Here is a 19,752-nt window from a genome sequence, read left to right as displayed (position 1 = left end):
GAGGGGATCCTCTTCTCAGGTCCCGAGGAAAAACTTCCCAGTAGAACTTGTTCATCTGCTCGAGGAAGATGAAGGTGAGGAGTGTGCCCAGACGGGGGGCCCAGGCGGGCGAGTAGGTGGTGAAGCCCTTCCAGAGGCTGAAGAAGCCCTCGTAGCGCACCCACCTTCGCCAGCACGTCCTGGAAAGGGGAGAGGAGGGAGGGAGAGAGGGAGGGAGGGAGAGGGAGGAAGAGAGGAAGAAGAGAGGGAAGAAGAGAGAGGAGGAAGAGGAGGAAGAGAGAGGAAGAGAGGGAGGAGAGAGGAGAGGAAGAGAGGGAGGAAGAGAGGGAAAAAGAGGAGAAGAAGAGAGGAGAGAAGAGAGAGAGGAAGAGAAGGAGAGAGGAGGAGAGAGGGAGGAAGAGAGGGAGAGAGGAGAGAGGGAAGAGAGAGGAGAGGAAGAGAGGGAGGAAGAGAGGGAGGATGGAGAGAGGAGAGGGAGGGAAGAGAGGGAGGAGAGAGGGAGGAGAGAGAGGAGGAGAAGAAGAGGAGAGGGAGAGAGGGAGGAGAGAGGGGAAGAAGAGAGGGGAGGAAGAGAGGAGGAAGAGAGGAGGAGAGAGGAGAGGAGGAAGAAGAGGAGAGGGAGAGAGGGGAAAGAGAGGGAGGAAGAGAGGGGAAGAGAGAGGAGGGAGGGAGAGGAAGAAGAGGGAGGAAGAGAGAGGAGAAGAGAGGGAAGAGAGGAGGAGAGAGGAGAGGAAGAGAGGGAGGGAGAGAGGAGGAAGAGAGGGAGGAAGAGAGGGAGAGAGAGGAGTAAGGAGCAAGAGAGGAAGGAAGGGAAGAGGAGGAGGAAGGAGAGGGAGGAAGAGAGAGGAGAGGGGAGAGAGGGAGGAAGAGAGGGGGAGAGAGAGGAAGAGAGGGAGGAAGAGAGGGAGGAAGAGAGGGAGAGGAAGAGAGGGAGGGAAGAGAGGGAGGAAGAGAGGGAGGAAGAGAGGGAGGAAGAGAGAGAGGAGGAAGAGAGGGAGGAGAGAGGGAAGAAGAGGGGAGGAAGAGAGGGAGGAAGAGAGAGAGGGAGAGAGGGAGGAAGAGGAGGAAGAGAGGGAGGAAGAGAGGGAGGGAGAGAGGGAGGAAGAGAGGGAGGAAGAGAGGGAGGAAGAGAGGGAAGAAGAGAGGGAAGGAAGAGAGGGAGGGAGAGAGGGAGGAAGAGAGAGAGGAGGGGAGAGAGGAGAGGAGGAGAGAGAGGGAGGAGAGAGGGAGGAAGAGGAGGGAGAGAGAGAAGAGGAAGAGAGAGGAGAGAGGGAGAGAGAGGAGGAAGAGAGGGAGGAAGAGAGGGAGGAAGAGAGGGAGGGAGAGAGGGAGGAAGAGAGGAAGGAGGAGAGAGGGAGGAGAGGGAAGAGAGAGGGAGGGAGAGAGAGAGAGGAAGAGAGGGAGGAAGAGAGGGAGGGAGAGAGGAAAGAGAGAGAGAGGAGGAAGAGAGGAAGAGAGGAGGAAGAGAGGGAAGAAGAGAGGAAGAGAGGGAGGAAGAGAGAGAGGAAGAGAGGAGGAGAGAGGAGAGGAGAGAGAGGAGGAAGAGAGGGAAGAAGAGAGGAAGAAGAGAAGGAGGAAGAGAGAGGGAGGAAGAGAGGGAGGGAGAGAGAGGAGAAGCCCCTCCCCAAAGTCACGAGCAAGAAGGAGGAAGTCGCCGCCGCCGCAGCCACCCTCTTCCGGCCTGCTGGGGATCCCCTCCCCAAAATAGGGGGAAGCTGCCCCACCCAGCCCCGATGGGCAGCCCCCTCTCCCGGCTGAGCCGGGAGGGAAAGCGGGTGGGCGCAGGAGCCGGGCGGGATCGCTCCCAGCTCGCCTGGAGCCTCACGGCCACCCCCACCCCCACCCCCGACTTGGCTCCTCTTCCAAGGCCGCTAAAGTCCAGTCACCCCTCGGCCTGCCCTGGGGCCTGTTTGCACAGCCTGACTCCCGCCCCGCAACCCTACAGGGGAAAGCGCGCGCACACACACACACAGAGGGCAGCTGCATCACCCCCTTCCTCCCAAGCAGCCCCCCACCCCAACCCCAAAACAAGGTGATGTAGATTTTGGCTCCTGCAGGCTCATTCCTGCTTGCCGAGAAGGGCCTGGCATCGGGATCCCTTGGGGCCAAAGGCAAGCCAGCCCTGACCAGACGGGGTCGGGGGTGGGTGGGATGTCCTCAGGGGACCCTCTCCAGGGCTCCGGCCTGAAGGGGAAGGCCATTGGGACCCTGGGGGGAGGGAGGGAGGAGAAGCAGAAAGGGGTCGGCCCTCCGCTTCAGTTCCTCCATGTTTGCCTTCGCTCAAAAGAGGGGAACGAACTCGCGGGCATTTTTGCAAATTCCTAGAGGGGCCGCAGAAAAAACACCCACACACACACAAAAAAAAGAAGCGAAAAGGCGGAAAAGTACCTCAAAAAAAAGGGGGAGATCCAATGGGGCTGGGGGCTCGTGGGGGAGGAAGGGCGGCGGGGAGGGGCTTAGCGGCAGGACCTCCCAAAAACAACGTCAAAAACGGGCCCAGCAAGTTTTTTTTTAGACCGAAGCACGCAAGTTCCAAATCACGAAGTGGAGCATAAAGAGCGGCAGGGCCGGAAGGGACCTGGGAGGTCTTCTAGGGTGGCCACTCCCATTTTTTGGGGGAGGGGGCTGGATGGAGGTACGTGATCATAGAGAGAGCAGAACAGCCGCCTCCCCCACAAGGACCCCAGGGATTGTGGGGGGGAGGAGGCTCTTCCTGGAAGAGGCTGGGCGGCCATCTTGTCCGAAACGGTGTAGGGTTTGGGCAGGGGGGTTGGACTAGATGACCTCCGAAGCCCCTTCCCACCGGGATTCTCTGTGATCTGAAGCCAAGGTGGGCTTAGTTGGGGAAGGGGGGAGAGAGAATGGAGAACAGCTGGCAAGCAACCAGCATCTCCAGACGCTCCTTTGCAATGGCGGAGGGAGGGGTATCCCCTCCGGCTCCCATGGGCCTTGCAGAGACTCACCCGATGGGTGAGGGGCTTCCGTCGGAGCTGGTTCCCGCCCCCAGGCCCCCTAAGGGACCCAGACATTGGAGGGGTATCATGGAGGGGGGGGGATGCAGCCTCTTATAGATTGTTACGGGGAGGTTGGGGGGGGTGAGGACTGACCGCACTCACCAGTCCATTCCGGTACTCGGGCTTCCCGTCAATCATCCGCATGTTCTGGATCCTGCAGGGAGGGAGGGTTGGGGGCGGTCAGAAGGGGATCAGGCGGTGGGGGGAGGGGAACCCTCCGTCTCCCACTCCCCACTTCATAAGACCTCCTTCTCCTCCCCCTCCCCGCCGCAGGCAAGATGCCCCCCAAGAGGCCGACCTGGTCTTGGCGATGTCCACGGGCATGGAGGCCGCGGTGGTCACCAAGCCGCTAATCATGCTGGCACAGAAGTGGCACAGGATGTTGTCTTGGAAGTAGCCTGGAGGGGGAGGGGAGGGGCAAAGGGGGAGGGGTGTAGCTGCTGAGAGAGTGAGGAGTCACTCCTCCCCCAGGCCCTTCCCGGGAGTTGCTGCTGCGGGACTGGTGGCCGCCCTCCCAACCCTCCTCCAGCCCGGAAGGGAAGGCTCCCCAACCCTCACCCGCCTGGAATGGAAGGTTCCCCAACCCTCGTCCGCCTGAGGCTCCCCAACCTTCGCCTGTCTGGAAGGGGAGGCACCCCAACCCTCGTCCAGCTGGAAGAGAAGGCTCCCCAACCCTCGCCCAGCTGGAAGGGAAGGCTCCCCCAACCCTTGCCCGCCCGGAAGGGGAGGCTCCCCAACCCTTGCCCGCCCGGAAGGAAGGTTCCCCAACCCTCACCCGCCTCCGGAAGGGAAGGCTCCCCAACCTCGCCCGCCCCGGAAGGGAAGGCTCCCCAACCCTCACCCGCCCGGAAGGGAAGGCTCCCCAACCCTCGTCCACCCGGAAGGGGAGGCTCCCCAACCCTCGTCCACCCGGAAGGGGAGGCTCCCCAACCCTCGCCCAGCCTGGAAGGGCAGGCCCACCCACCCGAGTCCAGGAGGAACTGCTTCGACTGGGAGTAGGAGGCCAGCTGGGCGGCGTTGACGACCACTGCCCGGGCCATGGTGGGCACGCACTCTCACGGGCAGAGGAGGGAGGAGGCAGCGAAGGCAGGGCTGGGCCCCGGTTGCCCACCTTGCGGGGGCGGGGGAGAGGAGGGAGGTGCTTTTGCTGCAGGAGGATTGGGGGTGGGAAGAACCAGGCAGGGGCCCTAAGAGGCCATCGGGCAGGGCTCCCTCCCTCTCTCGGCCCCCAGCCCGGCCTACCTACCCTCCAGAGCGTGGGGACGCCTCCGCGGGTGATCCGCAGCAGCGCGTTGAAGACGTTGCTGTAGCCGCGGCGCTGCTCGGGGCAGCCTGCAAAGAGGCAGAGGAGCCGCTGGCACCCACCCCCACTGCTCCCCCCCCCGCCCGGATGCTCCCCCCTGCCCCTCCCCCGGGACGCACCTGCCGTCGGGCGGTCATGCGGATGAGGGCCACCTCGGGGGTGCCCACGAAGGCCCCGGTGGCGCCGGCCGTCATGCCGATGAGGGCCTTGAGGAGGAAGCCCGGCGGCGTCCCGTCGGGAGCCGTCAGCCGCTCAAAGAGGACGGTGTAGATGCCCAGCCGGGTGGTGGTGTAGGTGGCCTGGCGGAGCAGCCCGGCCGAGAGCCTGCGGGGGGAGGGGACAGCCCAGCTGTGAGACCCCGCCCTCCCCTGCTCCTCCCCCTGCCCCTCCTCCTCTTTCCCCTGCCCTCCCCTGCTTCTCCTCCTCCTCTGCTGCTCCTCCTGTCTGCTCCTCCTCCTCCTCCTGTTCCTCCTCCCCTGTCCTCCCCTGCTCCTCCTCCTCTGCTCCTGCTGCTGCTCCTCCTCTCCCGCACCTTCCCCCTGCTCCTCCTCCTCCCCTGCTCCTCCTCCCTTCTTTCCCCCGTCCTCCCCTCTGCTCCCCCTCCCCGTCCTCCCCTCTGCTGCTCCTCCCCTGCCTTCCCCTCTGCTCCTCCTCCCTGCTCCTGCCCCTGCCCTCCCCTCTGCTCCTCCCTGTCCTCCCCTCTGCTCCTCCTCCCCCTGTCCTCCCCTCTGGTCTCCTCCTCACCCTGTTCCTCCTCCTCCCCCACGCTACTCCTCCTTCCTCTTTCCCCGACCCTCCCCTCTCCTCCTCCTCCCTGCTCCTGCTCCTTCTGCTCCTCCTCTCCCCCACCCTCCCCTGTTCCTCCTCCCCTCTGCTCCTGCTCCTCCTCCCTCTGCTCCTCCTCCTCCCCTGCTCCTCCTCCTCTCCCTCGCCCCCTGCTCCTCCTTTCCCCTGCCCTCCCCTGCTCCTCCTCCTCCCTGCTGCTCCCCCCTCTGCTCCTCCTCCTCCCCCTGCTCCTCCCCCGCCCTCCCCTCCCCCTGCTCCTCCTCCTCCTCTGCTCCTCCCCCTCTGCTCCTCCTCCTCCTCCTCCCCTGCTCCTCCTTCCCCTCCCCTCAGCTCCTCCTCCTCCCCTGCTCCTCCCCCCACTCCCCTCCCCCTCCTCTCCCCTGCTCCTCCTCCTCCTCTGCTCCCCCCCCCTCTGCTCCTCCTCCTCCTCCCCTGCTCCTCCTTCCCCCTTCCCCTCAGCTCCTCCTCCTCCCTGCTCCTCCCCCGCACTCCCCCTCCCCCTCCTCTCCCCTGCTCCTCCTCCTCCTCTGCTCCTCCCCCTCTGCTCCTCCTCCTCCTCCTCCCCTGCTCCTCCTTCCCCCCTCCCCTCAGCTCCTCCTCCTCCCCTGCTCCTCCCCCGCCCTCCCCTCCTCCTCCTCCCCCTGCTCCTCCTCCTCCTCTGCTCCTCCCCCGCCCTCCCCTCCTCCTCCTCCCCCCCTCTGCTCCTCCTCCTCCTCCCCTATTCCTTCTCCCCTCTGCTCCTCCTCCTCCTCCCCTATTCCTTCTCCCCTCTGCTCCTCCTCCTCCCCTGCTCCTCCTTTCCCTGCCCTCCCCTGCTGCTCCTCCTCCTCCCCTGCTGCTCCCCCTCTGCTCCTCCTCCTCCCCTGCTCCTCCCCCCCGCCCTCCCCCTCCCCTCCTCTCCCCTGCTCCTCCTCCTCCTCTGCTCCTCCCCCCTCTGCTCCTCCTCCTCCTCCCCCCTGCTCCTCCTTCCCCCCTCCCCTCAGCTCCTCCTCCTCCCCTGCTCCTCCCCCGCACTCCCCTCCCCTCCTCTCCCCTGCTCCTCCTCCTCCTCTGCTCCTCCCCCTCTGCTCCTCCTCCTCCTCCTCCCCTGCTCCTCCTTCCCCTCCCCTCAGCTCCTCCTCCTCCCCTGCTCCTCCCCCGCCCTCCTCCTCCCTCCCCCCTGCTCCTCCTCCTCCTCTGCTCCTCCCCCGCCCTCCCCCCTCCTCCCCCTCTGCTCCTCCTCCTCCCTATTCCTTCTCCCCTCTGCTCCTCCTCCTCCTCCCCTATTCCTTCTCCCCTCTGCTCCTCCTCCTCCCCTACTCCTCCCCCTCTGCTCCTCCTCCTCTCCCCCACCCTCCCCTGCTGCTCCTCCTCTGCTCCTCCTCCTCCTCCCCTGCTCCTCCTTCCCCCCTCCCCCTCAGCTCCTCCTCCTCCCCTGCTCCTCCCCCGCACTCCCCTCCCCTCCTCTCCCCTGCTCCTCCTCCTCTGCTCCTCCCCCTCTGCTCCTCCTCCTCCTCCTCCCTGCTCCTCCTTCCCCCTCCCCTCAGCTCCTCCTCCTCCCTGCTCCTCCCCCCCGCCCTCCCCTCCTCCTCCTCCCCCTGCTCCTCCTCCTCCTCTGCTCCTCCCCCCGCCCTCCCCCTCCCCTCTGCTCCTCCTCCTCCTCCCCTATTCCTTCTCCCTCTGCTCCTCCTCCTCCTCCCCCTATTCCTTCTCCCCTCTGCTCCTCCTCCTCCCCTGCTCCTCCCCCTCTGCTCCTCCTCCTCTCCCCCACCCTCCCCCTGCTGCTCCTCCTCTGCTCCTCCTCCTCCTCCCCTGCTCCTCCTTCCCCCCTCCCCCTCAGCTCCTCCTCCTCCTGCTCTTCCCCCCTCGCCCTCCCCTCCTCCTCCTCCCTGCTCCTCCTCCTCCTCTGCTCCTCCCCCCTCCCTCCCTCCCCCGGGCCCCGCCTACCCACCCGGTGTAGATGCCGCGGAGCCCCTCCTGCCGGAGGATGCTGCCCACCGCGTGCAGGCTGGTCTTGTACTCGCGGGTCTTGGCGCCCTCGCCGCTCAGCTGCATCCGGTTCTTCACCAGGTCCAGCGGCTGCACGAAGACCGTGGCCCCCATCCTGCAGGGGGGGGCGGGAAGGGACCGGGTCGCACCGGGAGGCGGCGGGGGGAGGGAACGACTCCTCCCGCCCATCCCGGGGGACTCACCCGGCCAGGCCCCCGAAGAGGAACTTGACGGACTTGGGCGAAGTCTTGGGCTTCCCCGGAGCCGGAGCCCCCGCCGCCGCCTCCACCGCCGCCGCCGCCGCCGCCATCCCGGCTGCACTGGCGCCGGGGATCAAGGTGACTCCGGCCGGGGTGCGCGCGCAGCCGGGGCGGGAGGGAAAAAAAAGAGCCCGGAGGATTGTGGGCGTCGTAGTCCTGGTGGGGGCCACCGCGACGGCTGTGGGGCGGAGTCACGTGGGGAACGGACTCTGGCCGGGGTGCGCGCGCAGCGGAGGCCTTGGGAAGGGCGGGGCGTGGGGCGTGGGGAGAAGCCCGGAGGATTGTGGGCGTCGTAGTCCTGACGGGGGGGGGGCACAGCGACGGCTTGTGCGGCGGAGTGACGTGGGGACGGGGTGCGCGCGCAGCGGAGGCCTTGGGAAGGGCCGGGCGGGGGGGAAGGAAAAGAGAGCCCGGAGGATTGTGGGTGTCGTAGTCCTGGGGGGGCCACCGCGACGGCTGTGGGGCGGAGTCACGTGGGGAACGGACTCTGGCCGGGGTGCGCGCGCAGCGGAGGCCTTGGGAAGGGCGGGGCGTGGGGAGAAGCCCGAAGGATTGTGGGCGTCGTAGTCCTGACGGGGAGGGCACAGCGACGGCTTGTGCGGCGGAGTGACGTGGGGACGGGGTGCGCGCGCAGCGGAGGCCTTGGGAAGGGCCGGGCGGGGGGAAAGGAGGGAAAGAGAGCCCGGAGGATTGTGGGTGTCGTAGTCCTGGGGGGGCACCGCGACTACGCTGTGCGGCGGAGTCACGTGGGGCCGGGGTGCGCGCAGCGGAGGCTTTGGGAAGGGCGGGGCGGGGGAAGAAGGGGAAAGAGAGGAGCCCGGAGGATTGTGGGCGTCGTAGTCCTGAGGGGTGGCCACCGCGACGGCTTGTGCGCCGGAGTCACGTGGGGAGGTGGAGTGCGGAAGAAGGAGAGGTCGGGACTACAAGGCCCGGCATCCCTCGCTGGCGCGGGAGGAGGAGGAGGAGGAGGAGGAGGAGATGGCCGCCCTCCCTCCTCTCGCGAGAACTTCCCGCACTTCCCGCACCGCGCAGGGCTGGTAAACAGAGCGGTGGGCGGCGGACGCCCCTACGGAAGGTGAGCGGGGGGCGAGGGGGACAATCTGGGCCAAGGAAGCCCCTCCCCCACTTGACAGCCCCCTCCCCATTGACTCAACCTATTCAGGAGGGGAGGGGAGGGGGACACGCTGGGCATAGAAAGCCCTCTCCCCACTTGAGAGCCCCCTCCCCATTGACTCAGCCTATTCAGGGGGGAGGGGAGGGGAAGGGGGACAAGCTGGGCATAGGGAGCCCCTCCCCCACTTGAGAGCCCCCTCCCCATTGACCAGCCTATTCAGGGGAGGGGGAGGGGCGAGGGGGACAAGCTGGGCATAGGGAGCCCCTCCCCACTCGAGAGCCCCCCTCCCCATTGACCAGCCTATTCAGAGGGGAGGGGGGAGGGGGACAAGCTGGGCATAGGGAGCCCCTCCCCCACTTGAGAGCCCCCCTCCCCATGGACCAGCCTATTCAGGGGGGGGGGAGGGGGGAGGGGGGACAATCTGGGCCAAGGAAGCCCCTCCCCACTTGACAGCCCCCCTCCCCATTGACCAGCCTATTCAGGGGGGAGGGGAGGGGAGGGGGACAAGCTGGGCCAAGGAAGCCCCTCCCCCACTTGAGAGCCCCCTCCCCATGGACCAGCCTATTCAGGGGGAGGGGAGGGGAGGGGGACACGCTGGGCATAGGAAGCCCCTCCCCACATTGAGAGCCCCCTCCCCCATTGACTCAACCTATTCAGGAGGGGAGGGGAGGGGGACACGCTGGGCATAGAAAGCCCCTCCCCCACTTGAGAGCCCCCTCCCCCATTGACTCAGCCTATTCAGGGGGGAGGGGAGGGGAAGGGGGACAAGCTGGGCATAGGAGCCCCTCCCCCACTTGAGAGCCCCCTCCCCATTGACCAGCCTATTCAGGGGAGGGGAGGGGCGAGGGGGACAAGCTGGGCATAGGGAGCCCCTCCCCCACTCGAGAGCCCCTCCCCATTGACCAGCCTATTCAGAGGGGAGGGAGGGGAGGGGGACAAGGTGGGCATAGGGAGCCCCTCCCCCACTTGAGAGCCCCCTCCCCATTGACCAGCCTATTCAGGGAGGGGGAGGGGAGGGAGGGGGGACAAGCTGGGCATAGGGAGCCCCTCCCCACTTGACAGCCCCCTCCCATTGACCAGCCTATTCAGGGGGGAGGGGAGGGGAGGGGACAAGCTGGGCATAGGAAGCCCCTCCCCCACTTGAGAGCCCCCTCCCCATTGACCAGCCTATTCAGGGAGGGGGAGGGGAGGGGAGGGGGACAAGCTGGGCATAGGGAGCCCCTCCCCCACTTGAGAGCCCCCTCCCCATTGACCAGCCTATTCAGAGGGGGGAGGGGGAGGGGAGGGGGACAAGGTGGGCATAGGGAGCCCCTCCCCACTCGAGAGCCCCCTCCCCATGGACCAGCCTATTCAGGGGGAGGGGGAGGGGGAGGGGGACAAGCTGGGCATAGGGAGCCCCTCCCCACTTGAGAGCCCCCTCCCCATGGACCAGCCTATTCAGGGGGAGGGGAGGGGAGGGGGACAAGCTGGGCATAGGGAGCCCCTCCCCCCCTTAGAGCCCCCTCCCCCATGGACCAGCCTATTCAGAGGGGAGGGGAGGGGAGGGGGACAAGGTGGGCATAGGGAGCCCCTCCCCCACTTGAGAGCCCCCTCCCCCATGGACCAGCCTATTCAGGGGGGGGGAGGGGAGGGGGACAAGCTGGGCATAGGGAGCCCTCTCCCCACTCGAGAGCCCCCTCCCCATTGAACAGCCTATTCAGGGGGGGGGAGGGGAGGGGGACAAGCTGGGCATAGGGAGCCCCTCCCCCCACTTAAGAGCCCCCCTCCCCATGGACCAGCCTATTCAGGGGGGAGGGGAGGGGAGGGGGGACAAGCTGGGCATAGGAAGCCCCTCCCCACTCGAGAGCCCCCTCCCCATTGACTCAGCCTATTCAGGGGGGAGGGGGAGGGGGACAAGCTGGGCCAAGGAAGCCCTCCCCCACTTGAGAGCCCCCCTCCCCATTGACCAGCCTATTCAGGGGGAGGGGAGGGGGAGGGGGGACACGCTGGGCATAGGAAGCCCCTCCCCACTTGAGCCCCCCCCCCATTGACCAGCCTATTCAGGGGAGGGGAGGGGAGGGGGACACGCTGGGCATAGGAAGCCCCTCCCCCACTTGAGAGCCCCCTCCCCATTGACCAGCCTATTCAGGGGGAGGGGGAGGCCTTCTTGGGGAGGGGTCTTCTCCCTTGGGGGGTTGGGGGCCCTCATCCTGCCGGGCTATGGAAGTGGGGCCTCTGAATGGGGGAGAGGGGGAGAAGCCCCCGGTTCTCCCCTCCGAGCGCTCGTCTCAAAGGTGGGGTGGGGGGCCGTCTTGTACCCCGGCACCCCGGCGACGGAGAGGGGGCTCGTGGTCGAGGCTCCCGGTTGGGCGTCCAACGCGAAGGGGTGGGTTGCCGAGTCCCCTCCTTTTCATTGCCGCCCTATGAGTGCAAACGGTCGTTGGGCGAGGCGGTTGCTAAATGAGGACTGTTCCTCTCAGCCCCTCCCCCGCCCCCCACCCCTCCATTCCCGGGGGCCTGAGAGAAACCTGGCTTGGGCCGCCTGGCGCTGCGATGGGAGGTGCCCAGAAGGCCTGCCCCGACTCAGGGAGGACGTCCTTTGGAGGGGTCTGGGTGCGAATCCCGCCGGCCGTAGGGCTTCCTCCAACCCTACTGAAGCAGACTCGTTAGGTGGAACCCCCCACTTCCCTTTCCCTGCCCGCTGTCCTTGGCGCCTCCTGCCCGGGGCCGCGGGGTCCGAAGAGCCGGTTCGGGGAGGGCCAAACCGCTGAAAGAGGGGAGGGGAGCCCACTGGGCCCTTTGGCTCGCGGGTGGAAGGGGGGGAGGATCAGGGGGAGGGGATACCGGTGGGGACCCCGAGGAACCTCAGCTGAACGGAGGGCCTTCGACATCGGGTGCGGAAAGGGGCTGGATTGGCGGAGGAGGAGGCCGATTGGCCCCCCCTTATCTGCAGACCCCCCACCCACCCAGGATCAGCGACCAAGGGGAGCTGACGGGCGGTCCGTCCTGTGGGCGCCCCCCACTCCCTCGACCGCGTTGGCGCCGGGAGGCCTCCTTGCCCGTCGAGAGGTCGTGTGCCCCGGCATGCCAGAGCTGAATGCCGGTCTCTGTTGTGCGCCCGTGGGCAGCGGGAGGCAGGATGCTGGGCCAAAGGGGAGGGGAGCCCTGCCGGGCCGGTGATCTTCGGGACTTCCTTGGGGCGAGGAGGGAAGAGCGCTGCTAGTCCCTGGTGGGGAAGACGCAGCAGCCTGACGGTCCCTGCCCCGTTTCTCCTAGGAGCTGCGGTTGCAACCCGACGACGCTTCAGGATGCAACCCGGCACCTCCTGCCAGCCGCCGCGCCCTCGTCCTGCCCGTCTGCCTCTTGTGGGAGCTGCCGGCCGCCAAGGGCTACATCCACGCGGTGAGCCCCTTTACCCCCCCACCCCACCCCCCACTCAGCTCAGCCCTGGGTCCCCCTCCTGAAGTGCTGGCTCTCGCCACTAGACGGGGCTTGGACCGTGGCTACTGTTTGCGTCCCGCACAGCTGGGCCGGAGACGGGTTGAAACCAGGGTGGAGAGGGGGCGTCTGTGAACAGATCCCGTTTGTGACTACTAAGTGTGTGGGGGGAAGGGACCCACGGCTGCGCCCCCACCTGCTCACTGCCCCCTCCCTCCCTCCCTCAGGTGTCGGACCACAATACCAGCATGGAGTTCTCGGACCTGCCCGCCATTTTTGGTTACCCGCTGCCCGGGAAGGACTCCTGGTGGGTATCTAGGCGAGTGGGAGCTTCCTCCCCTCCCTCCCTCCCTCTGTGACCCCCCTCCCTCCCCCTGAGCTGCCTGCCTGCCTCCCCGCAGGGTCTGCTGGTGGAAGCCAGGCCGGCCAACGCCTGCCTGCCTCTCCAAGCGCCTCCGTCCAACAGCAGCGTCTTCATCGCCCTCGTCCGGCGGTACAACTGCAGTTTTGACGTCAAGGTGAGGAGGGGGCCGGGGAGAAAGGGATGACCACCGTCGTCGTGTGAGGACAGAGCCGGGGCGGGAGGGAGGAGTCCCTTCGGGGAGGAAGCGGGCCTGAGCTCCTCCGGCGGGAGGGAGAGTCTCTTCGGGAGGAAGCGGGCCTGAGCTCCTCCGGCGGGAGGAGGGGAGTCCCTTCGGGAGGGGAAGCGGGCCTGAGCTCCTCCGGCGGGGAGGGAGGGAGTCCCTTCGGGAGAGAAGCGGGCCTGAGCTCCTCCGGCGGGAGGGAGGAGTCCCTTCGGGAGGAAGCGGGCCTGAGCTCCTCCGGCGGGAGGGAGGGAGTCCCTTCGGGAGGAAGCGGGCCTGAGCTCCTCCGGCGGGAAGGAGGGAGACCCTTCGGGAGGAGAAGCGGGCCTGAGCTCCTCCGGCGGGAGGGAGGGCAGTCCCTTCGGGAGAAGCGGGCCTGAGCTCCTCCGGCGGGAGGAGGGCAGTCACCCGGGAGGGGAAGCGGGCCTGAGCTCCTCCGGCGGGAGGGAGGGGAGTCCCTTCGGGAGGGAAGCGGGCCTGAGCTCCTCCGGCGGGAGGGAGGGCAGTCCCTTCGGGAGGGGAAGCGGGCCTGAGCTCCTCCGGTGTCTGTGTCTCCCGGCAGGTGTTCCACGCGCAGCAGGCCGGCTTCCTGGGCGTCATTGTCCACAACGTTGGCTCGGATGACCTGTTGAACATGGTCTGGGAGGACGGTGAGTGGAGGGCAGGAGGCTTCGCCCTGGGCCTTGGCCCCCGTGTCCGTCCCCGTCCCGTCCCGGGCTGACCGCGCCTTTTCCTCCTCCAGACCAGCTGCGCAGGCACATCACCGTCCCCTCCGTCTTCACGGGCGAAACGGCCGCCACCTACCTGCGGAGCCTCTTCACCTACGAGCGGGGGTAGGCCCCCGGCACAGCGGGCGGGAGGCGCTGTGCCCCTTACCTGCCACCATCCTGACTCGGGCATCCCAGCCCGTCTTCTCGCCGCCGTCATGTCGGCTGCGACGCATAGAAGTTAGGAAGTTGGGCCGATGCGCAGGGAGGGATGTGCGATCGGGACTTCCGGCCGGGGAGTGGGTGGGTGGGTGGGAGGGAATCTCTGCCCTCTGGTCCTCCCCTCCCCACTCCTTAGGGGGCTAATTCTCTCTCCCCCCCTTCCTCCACAGGGGCCACGTCGTCCTGATCCCCGAGTACGTTTTCCCGCTGGGCTACTACCTCATCCCCTTCACGGGCGTGGTGGGCGTGGTGATCGCCGTGATGTGCACCATCCTGGTGAGGGCCCCGCCAAGGGTCCGGCGGGGGAGGGAGGGAGGGAGGGGACGCGCTGAGGGTGTGTGGCCATGGGGGCTCAGCTTCTGGCTCTTCGCTCAACCTGCCCGTTGTGGGGAGGGAGCCTTGGTGGCTGGAGCTGCCTTTTTTTTGGCAGCCGGGGAGGGAGAACCACTCTGTGTGTGTGTGTGTGTGTGTGTGTGTGTGTGTGTATTCAAACCCCCCACCCCTCAATAAGATCTGACCCTGGGCAAACCCCCTCCCCTCCGTCCCCTCTGTGCCAGATCGTCCGGTGTGTCCAACATCGGAAGCGGATACGAAAGGACCGGCTGTCCAAGGAGCAGCTGAAAAAAATCCCCACGCACAAGTACAAAAAAGGTCAGGGGAGGGGCCTTGGGGGCTGGGGGTGGGAGGGAAATAGGGGGACCCCCTCCCCTCCCTCTCCTCGCCCACCCACCCACAACAGCCTGGCGGGTGTGGGCGGCCAAAAGGGGGAAGCCAGCCGAGCCAGCCCAGCTGGTTCCTCTCTGGCCACTGCACTGCAGACCGCCGGCCCTCCCCACCCTCCCTTTTTCAGGGGCCTGGGCGCTTCTGCCCAATAAGGGGAAGGGGCGGCTCTCGTCCTGGGTTGGGGTGGGGAGGGGAGCCAGTATCGCCAACCCCCCCTCTCCCCAAACTCTCCACCTTTGCGAGAGCCCGGCCCAGGCGGCTTTTGGATGCGGGGAGAGGAGCGATGCCTGGAAGGGGAGGGAGGGCTTTGCCCTTTGCACTCCCTCCTGGCCCCCCTCCTCCCCCCGCTGCCTTTGCAGGCGGAGCCAGGCGGCAGGAAGGAAGCGGCGGCCGCCCAGGCGCAGCAGCCTGGCTCTTGCCTTATAAGGCCGGGCGCGCCGCGCTTTGGAGCTCCGCCGAGCTGCCCGTTGACCACTTCCCTCCACGGCGCGCTGCAAGCCGCGGCTTCCTGTTTTCGCGTGCCGGGGGAGGGGAGGGGGTGAAGCCTGCCCCTCCCCGAGGCCGGCATGTTTCCCCAGATCCCCCTCCCCCAGCCTGGCTGCCCTTCCCTGGCCCTGGACGGGGAGGGGCAGCCAGCCACCCTGGGCTACTCTGTCCTCCCCCAAGGTCCAGCCCTGGGGAAGAGCCCCTAAAGGCCCCTTGGGTAGGTGGGGTGCCCTGATGCGCCCCGTCCTCTCTTCCTCCTCCTCCTCTTCTTCCTCCCCCCTCAGGGGACGAGTATGACGTCTGCGCCATCTGCCTGGAAGAGTACGAAGACGGGGACCGGCTGCGAATCCTGCCGTGCTCCCACGGTGAGCCAAGCCCACTCCGCCCAGGCATACGCTTTTCCCCAAAAAACGGCCTGGGAGGGTTGGTGGGCGCCCAGGGGGGGGTGGAGGTGGGGGGGGGGTGAGAGCCTGGACGTTCTCACCCACCACCCACACACTCACCCCGCTTCTTCCCCTGCAGCCTACCACTGCAAGTGCGTGGACCCCTGGCTGACCCAGACCAAGAAGACCTGCCCCGTTTGCAAACAACGGGTGGTCCGCTCCCCGGACGACTCGGACTCGGAAGGGGAGGACGGGGGCAGGAGCGACCCGGCCACGCCCGCCCCGAGCGAGGGGGGCCCGTTGGACTTGGGGCACGAGGAGGAGGAGGAGGAAGAGGAGGAAGAAGATTCGGAGCGCACCCCTTTGCTGCGTTCCTCGCCCGCGCAGCCTGCGGGCTTCCCTGCTTCGGCAGCATGGCCCGGTCAGTTGCCTCCAGCCCCCGGGAGCTCCCGGAGGAAGGCGCGGAAAGCTCAAGGAGGGTCTAGCCCACTGCCCCACCTTGGCACACACTCCTTCCTTCCTTCCTTCCAGGACTTGTAACTTAATCGCAGGTGCAAAGTCCTACTTCTTGCACACACACCCTCCTCCCCGCCTCGGCGTGGAGTAGAAGATGGAGGAGCCGGCGGAGTGGGGGCCGGCTCCTCTCTTCCAGCCACACACACACACACACACACCCAGGACGCTTGGCAAGGTGGAGCAGCCCCCGTTTCCCCAGCCCTCCTGCAGCCAGGTGTCTTGGGGAGGGGGCGCTGGGGCAGACCCTGCCACTTCGGGGTGCACTGCCAAGCCGGAGGACCTGGAGCAGCTCCGGAGAGAGGCCTGGGGGGGGATGGACCCCCTCTTACTGCGCAGGCCCTGCCAACCCAACCCCTTTTTCTCGCCAAGGGAGGAACCGCAGTAAGAAGGCCGCCCCCTTGTCCCCGGACCCAACGTCCCCCAAAAACGTGGAGGATGGGGGGGATTTTGGACTTTAGCGACTTCCAAGCTGCTTGGGCAGGTTCTGCTAATGGGTTGGTGGTGGTGGGGGTGGCACAGCCTCCGCAAGGGGGTCAAGGGAAGGTGGAAGGCGCAGGCAACCGCCGTCCGGTCGCTCAATAAACATACAATTTACATTCTATTGCGTCCCCCCCTTTTTCTCTTCAGCAAAGTGGTGCGATGGAACCGGGAGGTAGAGAAAGCCCTCCCTCTCGAGGGCGTGCGCGGGGTGCGTGTGTGTGAAGGATGCTAGTGAACAGGGGAGGGCGGGGGGGGACGCGCACACCTGGCTCGGCTGTGCCGGGGGGGGGCTCAATCCCAGGCTGTACAACACCTCCGACTACGGCCGGCTTCTCGTCCTCCACCATCCGGCCTCTTTGAACCGGCCACAGAGAGCGACCTGTTTTGCGGCGCAGAGGCTGGACGGCAGCTCCCCCATTGTCTGCACGGAACAAGCGGGCTTCTGTCCCGCCCCCCCGACGGCTTCTCCATTGTTTTTCCCCGCCCCCGGCATAGAAACCGGGCCTCGGGAGGTGGGTAGGCCCAAGGGTGGCGGTGGGAGGAAAGGAGACGAGTGCGAAACACTCCGGGAGTTAGAATTCAATTCCTTTTTTTATTTATTTTTTCTTGTTCCAATATAGTTTTCTTCATCAAAAAAGCTACACCTTGTAACAACCAGAAAAAATTTTGGCAGCAATTAAGGAATTTGTGGTAGAAAAAAAAAACAAAATGGCGGAAAAAAGAAATGGGAGGGCGGGACGTGGTGGTGGTGGGGCATTAGAAAAAAAAAAAACAGGAGAAGAAAAGGAAGAGGAAGAGGAGGCCGTGAGAGCAGGGAAAAAGTCGGAATACGCGGCGATCGTGGGCCGGGGGAGGGGGTCGTCTTGGTCCCGCAGTTGGCAATGCCGGGCTGCCCTGGGCGGTCACCGCCACCTTGGACATCCTCACCCCGTGTTCCATCAGTAGTACCACAGGTGGGAACCCCGCCGGCGCCTCAGTACTGCGACCGTCGCAAGTGGTTGGCCATCTCGAAGCACTTCTTGTTGATGCAGCCGCCGTGAACCCCTTCCTTGCCCATCACGATCACAATCGCTGGAAGCGGGGAGGGGGAGGAAAGAAGGGAGGTCAGCGGCCAGGTTGAGGGGTGAGCGGATTCCTCCCACGCTCACCCAAGGGAGCCAGGCGGGAAGGGGTGAGGAGGTCGACGAGAAGATTAAGGGCAGATGCCGGCGGTTAGTGGGGTGGATAGGCAGCTGTTCCGGCGGCTTGAAGGAAAGGAGCTCGGACGGGTGGGGAGGGGGTTTCCGACCCCCGAAAGCCCATGGATGCCCCCCCCAGCCCCTCCCCCAAGGGAACATCCAGGGTCTGGAAGGTGAGCCAGATTTATCCGGGAGGGGAGGCCGCGAGGCCTACAGCTGTCTTGCTTCCCCCTCCAACAGCTGCCCGGCAGGCGAGGAATGCGGCCGCCCCCAGGCAGGGCAGCTGCTCTTCCCCTCCCTCCCTCCCCCCCTCCCCACTCCGACTCACTCTTGTTGGTCATGGCGGCGGTGATGTTGTAGGTGGGGGCCCCTCCGGTGCTCTTGGTCCTCAGGTCCATGGTGCTCTCCCCGTCCAGGTGAAGGCTGTCCCGGATGACGGAGCACTTCTGCCCGCCCAGCGTCAGCCCGTTGACGAAGAGGTTGTCGCGGTCCTTCCCCACCAGGACGTTCACTTCCGCCGGCTGCAAAGGGCGGGAAGGGTGGGGGAGGGGGGAGGTGGAAAGCAGGGGTTCAATCCCCGGCGAACCCCCTTCCAGCCAAGAAGGCCGGGCTTCCTTACCACCCACCCCACCACCCAGGAAGAGGGTGGTTTTTTTTTTTTTTGAAAGCAGGGGTTCAATCCCGGGGACCCCCTTCCAGCCAAGGAGGCCGGGCTTCCTTACGACCCATCCCCCCCCACACACACACACCTCCCCCACCCCCAGGAGCCAGTAAGGAGCCCCCTTGAGAATGGATTCAGGGCCTTTCCCGGAAGCGCCAGGCCAAGCCCCCCACCCCACCTCTCCCCACCCCGGGGAGCCAGTAAGGAGACACCCCTCCCTCCGCTCCCTCGGGGCATTTCCCGGAAGTGCCAGGCCAAGTCTCCCCTCCCCACCCCCGGGGATCCAGTAAGGAGATCCCCCTCCCCTTGAGAGTGGATTCAGGGCCTTTCCAGGAAGCGCCAGGCCAAAGCCCCCCACCCCACCCTCCCCACCCCTGGGATCCAGTAAGAGATCCCCCCCCCTTGGAGAGTGGAGATGCGGGCCTTTCCCCCGAAGCGCCAGGCCAAAGCCCCCCACCCCACCCTCCCCCACCCCGGGATCCAGTAAGGAGATCCCCTCCCTTGGAGAGTGGAGATGCGGGGCCTTTCCCGGAAGCGCCAAGGCCTTCGAGGCCCGCGTGGGGAGCCCGGCGCCGGGAGAGGGGAGGGGAAGGCGGGGGAGAGCTTAGCGCCTCCGGAAGGCCGCAAAGACCCCCTACACCCCCTCCCCACCCCCCCACACCCACCCCCACCCCTCGGCCCGACTTCCGGAGAGGAAGCCCTTCCGCCCGCGTTTTCCCTCCCACCCCCTCATTTGGCGCCCTGGGAAGAGGGCGCCAGGCCGCCTCCTCCCCCGCAGGCCCGCTCCGTCCCTCCGGAGAACGGCCGAAGCGGGAGGGGAAGGAGGAGGAGGAGGAGAGACGCGGTGCTTTCCCGGGCCTCCTTCCTCTTCCCCCCCCACCACTCGGCCCGGCCGCTCTTTTCCTCGCGGCCGTTTGAGGACGTGGCACCGGGACTCCCCTCCCTCCGTCCCCGGGCAGCAGCAGCGAGGAGCGAGCGGAAGCGGGCCGGGGTAAGGGAGGGAGGGAAAGCCGGGGCGGAGAAGCGGGGCCGGGCCAAATCCCCAGCTCCGGGCCCCCGTTTTTTTCCCCTCCCCTCGCCCGGCCCGTCGGTCGCTCGGTGGGTCCCGGTGCCTGGAGCACAAAAGGGGTCGTAGTGGGAGCGGAAGCGGCCCGGGCCGCCGCCTCCTCCTCCTCCTCTTCGTCCTCACCGTGATGTTGGCGAAGTTCTTGCCCGGGGCGGCGGCCCAGACGGAGGGCGCCTCCTTGTAGCCCACGATGGCCGCGTCCTGGCAGGTGTTGTCGGCCATCAGGCTGTCGATGTAGCAGCTCCAGCCGCTCATGGCCGCAGCAGCACAAGAAGCGGAAGCAGCAGAAGGAGCAGCGGCGGCGGCGGCGGCGGGGCTCGATCGGGCGGCGGAGGAGGAGGAAGAGGACGGGGGGTTTCTTTTTTTTCTTTCCAGGCGAGGAAGGAGGGGAAGAAAAAAAAAGGCAGCTTCCAGGAGCGGACTGCGCCGAGGACTGGGAGCGCCCGGGCAGCCGAGGAGGAAGGGGAGGAGGAGGAGGGAGGAGGGAGGAGGGAGGGGAGGGAAGCGGAGGGGAGGGGACGCGCAGGCGCTCCTCCTCCCCTCTCCATGCCTGGCGCGGCTCCCCACTTCCTGCTCTCCCCTCCCCCTCAGGGGGAGGGGAGGGGGCGTCGGGGACATCAAGCCGACCCCGCAAGACACCCCCTCCCCTCCCCGCCGGGGATCCGAGGGGGGCTGCGGTGCAGGGGGAGGCCTTGCAAACGCTCCTCTGTCGGGAGGGGAGGGGAGGGGGCCTCGAGGTCACAAAGCCGGACCCCAAGACTCCTCCCCGGGGGCTCCGTGGGTGGGGGTCCCAGCGGCAAAGAGGGGGGCGAAGGGGGGCAGGGGGAGGCCTTGCAAACTCTCCTGTCTCTCCTCTTCTGTCTTGGGAGGGGGAGGGGAAGGGA

At 66.8% G+C, this 19,752-nt stretch overlaps 3 protein-coding genes across 3 annotated transcripts; 1 reads left to right on the top strand and 2 right to left on the bottom strand.

The window, feature by feature from the left end:
* On the bottom strand, positions 1–7,568 carry SLC25A11 (solute carrier family 25 member 11). The gene is given in 11 exon segments (XM_087948615.1): positions 1–39; positions 41–160; positions 162–179; positions 3,117–3,168; positions 3,313–3,412; positions 3,979–4,066; positions 4,261–4,335; positions 4,380–4,387; positions 4,433–4,641; positions 7,034–7,186; positions 7,275–7,568. Coding segments are annotated over 11 exon segments (954 nt in total). The 5' UTR covers positions 7,382–7,568; the 3' UTR covers positions 1–15.
* Positions 7,569–11,704: 4,136 nt separating this feature from the next.
* RNF167 (ring finger protein 167) lies at positions 11,705–15,490 on the top strand. Its single transcript, XM_087948613.1, is given in 10 exon segments — positions 11,705–11,826; positions 12,090–12,169; positions 12,264–12,380; positions 13,009–13,096; positions 13,189–13,279; positions 13,546–13,651; positions 13,933–14,026; positions 14,869–14,949; positions 15,107–15,349; positions 15,352–15,490. Coding segments are annotated over 10 exon segments (1,095 nt in total). The 5' UTR covers positions 11,705–11,732; the 3' UTR covers positions 15,453–15,490.
* Positions 15,491–16,826: 1,336 nt separating this feature from the next.
* On the bottom strand, positions 16,827–19,336 carry PFN1 (profilin 1). Its single transcript, XM_087948614.1, has 3 exons — positions 18,992–19,336; positions 17,470–17,662; positions 16,827–17,034 (listed from the first exon to the last, which is right to left on the bottom strand). Exons 1-3 carry the CDS (start codon positions 19,121–19,123, stop codon positions 16,937–16,939), a joined length of 423 nt encoding a protein of 140 aa, XP_087804740.1. The 5' UTR covers positions 19,124–19,336; the 3' UTR covers positions 16,827–16,936.
* Positions 19,337–19,752: the final 416 nt, after the last annotated feature.

This window comes from Notechis scutatus, unplaced genomic scaffold (assembly GCF_049901735.1).
Source record: "Notechis scutatus isolate UNSWTSFEM ecotype Mainland unplaced genomic scaffold, rNotScu1.2 NSCUCTG29, whole genome shotgun sequence".
NCBI lineage: Eukaryota > Metazoa > Chordata > Lepidosauria > Squamata > Elapidae > Notechis > Notechis scutatus.
This window is presented reverse-complemented; position numbering and strand designations above follow the sequence as displayed.

Bases quoted from the DNA above. Each gene is read 5' to 3' on its own strand.
- PFN1 (XM_087948614.1), bottom strand. From the start codon at position 19,123: ATGAGCGGCTGGAGCTGCTACATCGACAGCCTGATGGCCGACAACACC. The intron at 17,663-18,991 runs GTGAGGACGAAG...CGCCCTTTGCAG, and splicing joins AGAACTTCGCCAACATCACG to CCGGCGGAAGTGAACGTCCT. The intron at 17,035-17,469 runs GTGAGTCGGAGT...CCCCGCTTCCAG, and splicing joins CGCCGCCATGACCAACAAGA to CGATTGTGATCGTGATGGGC.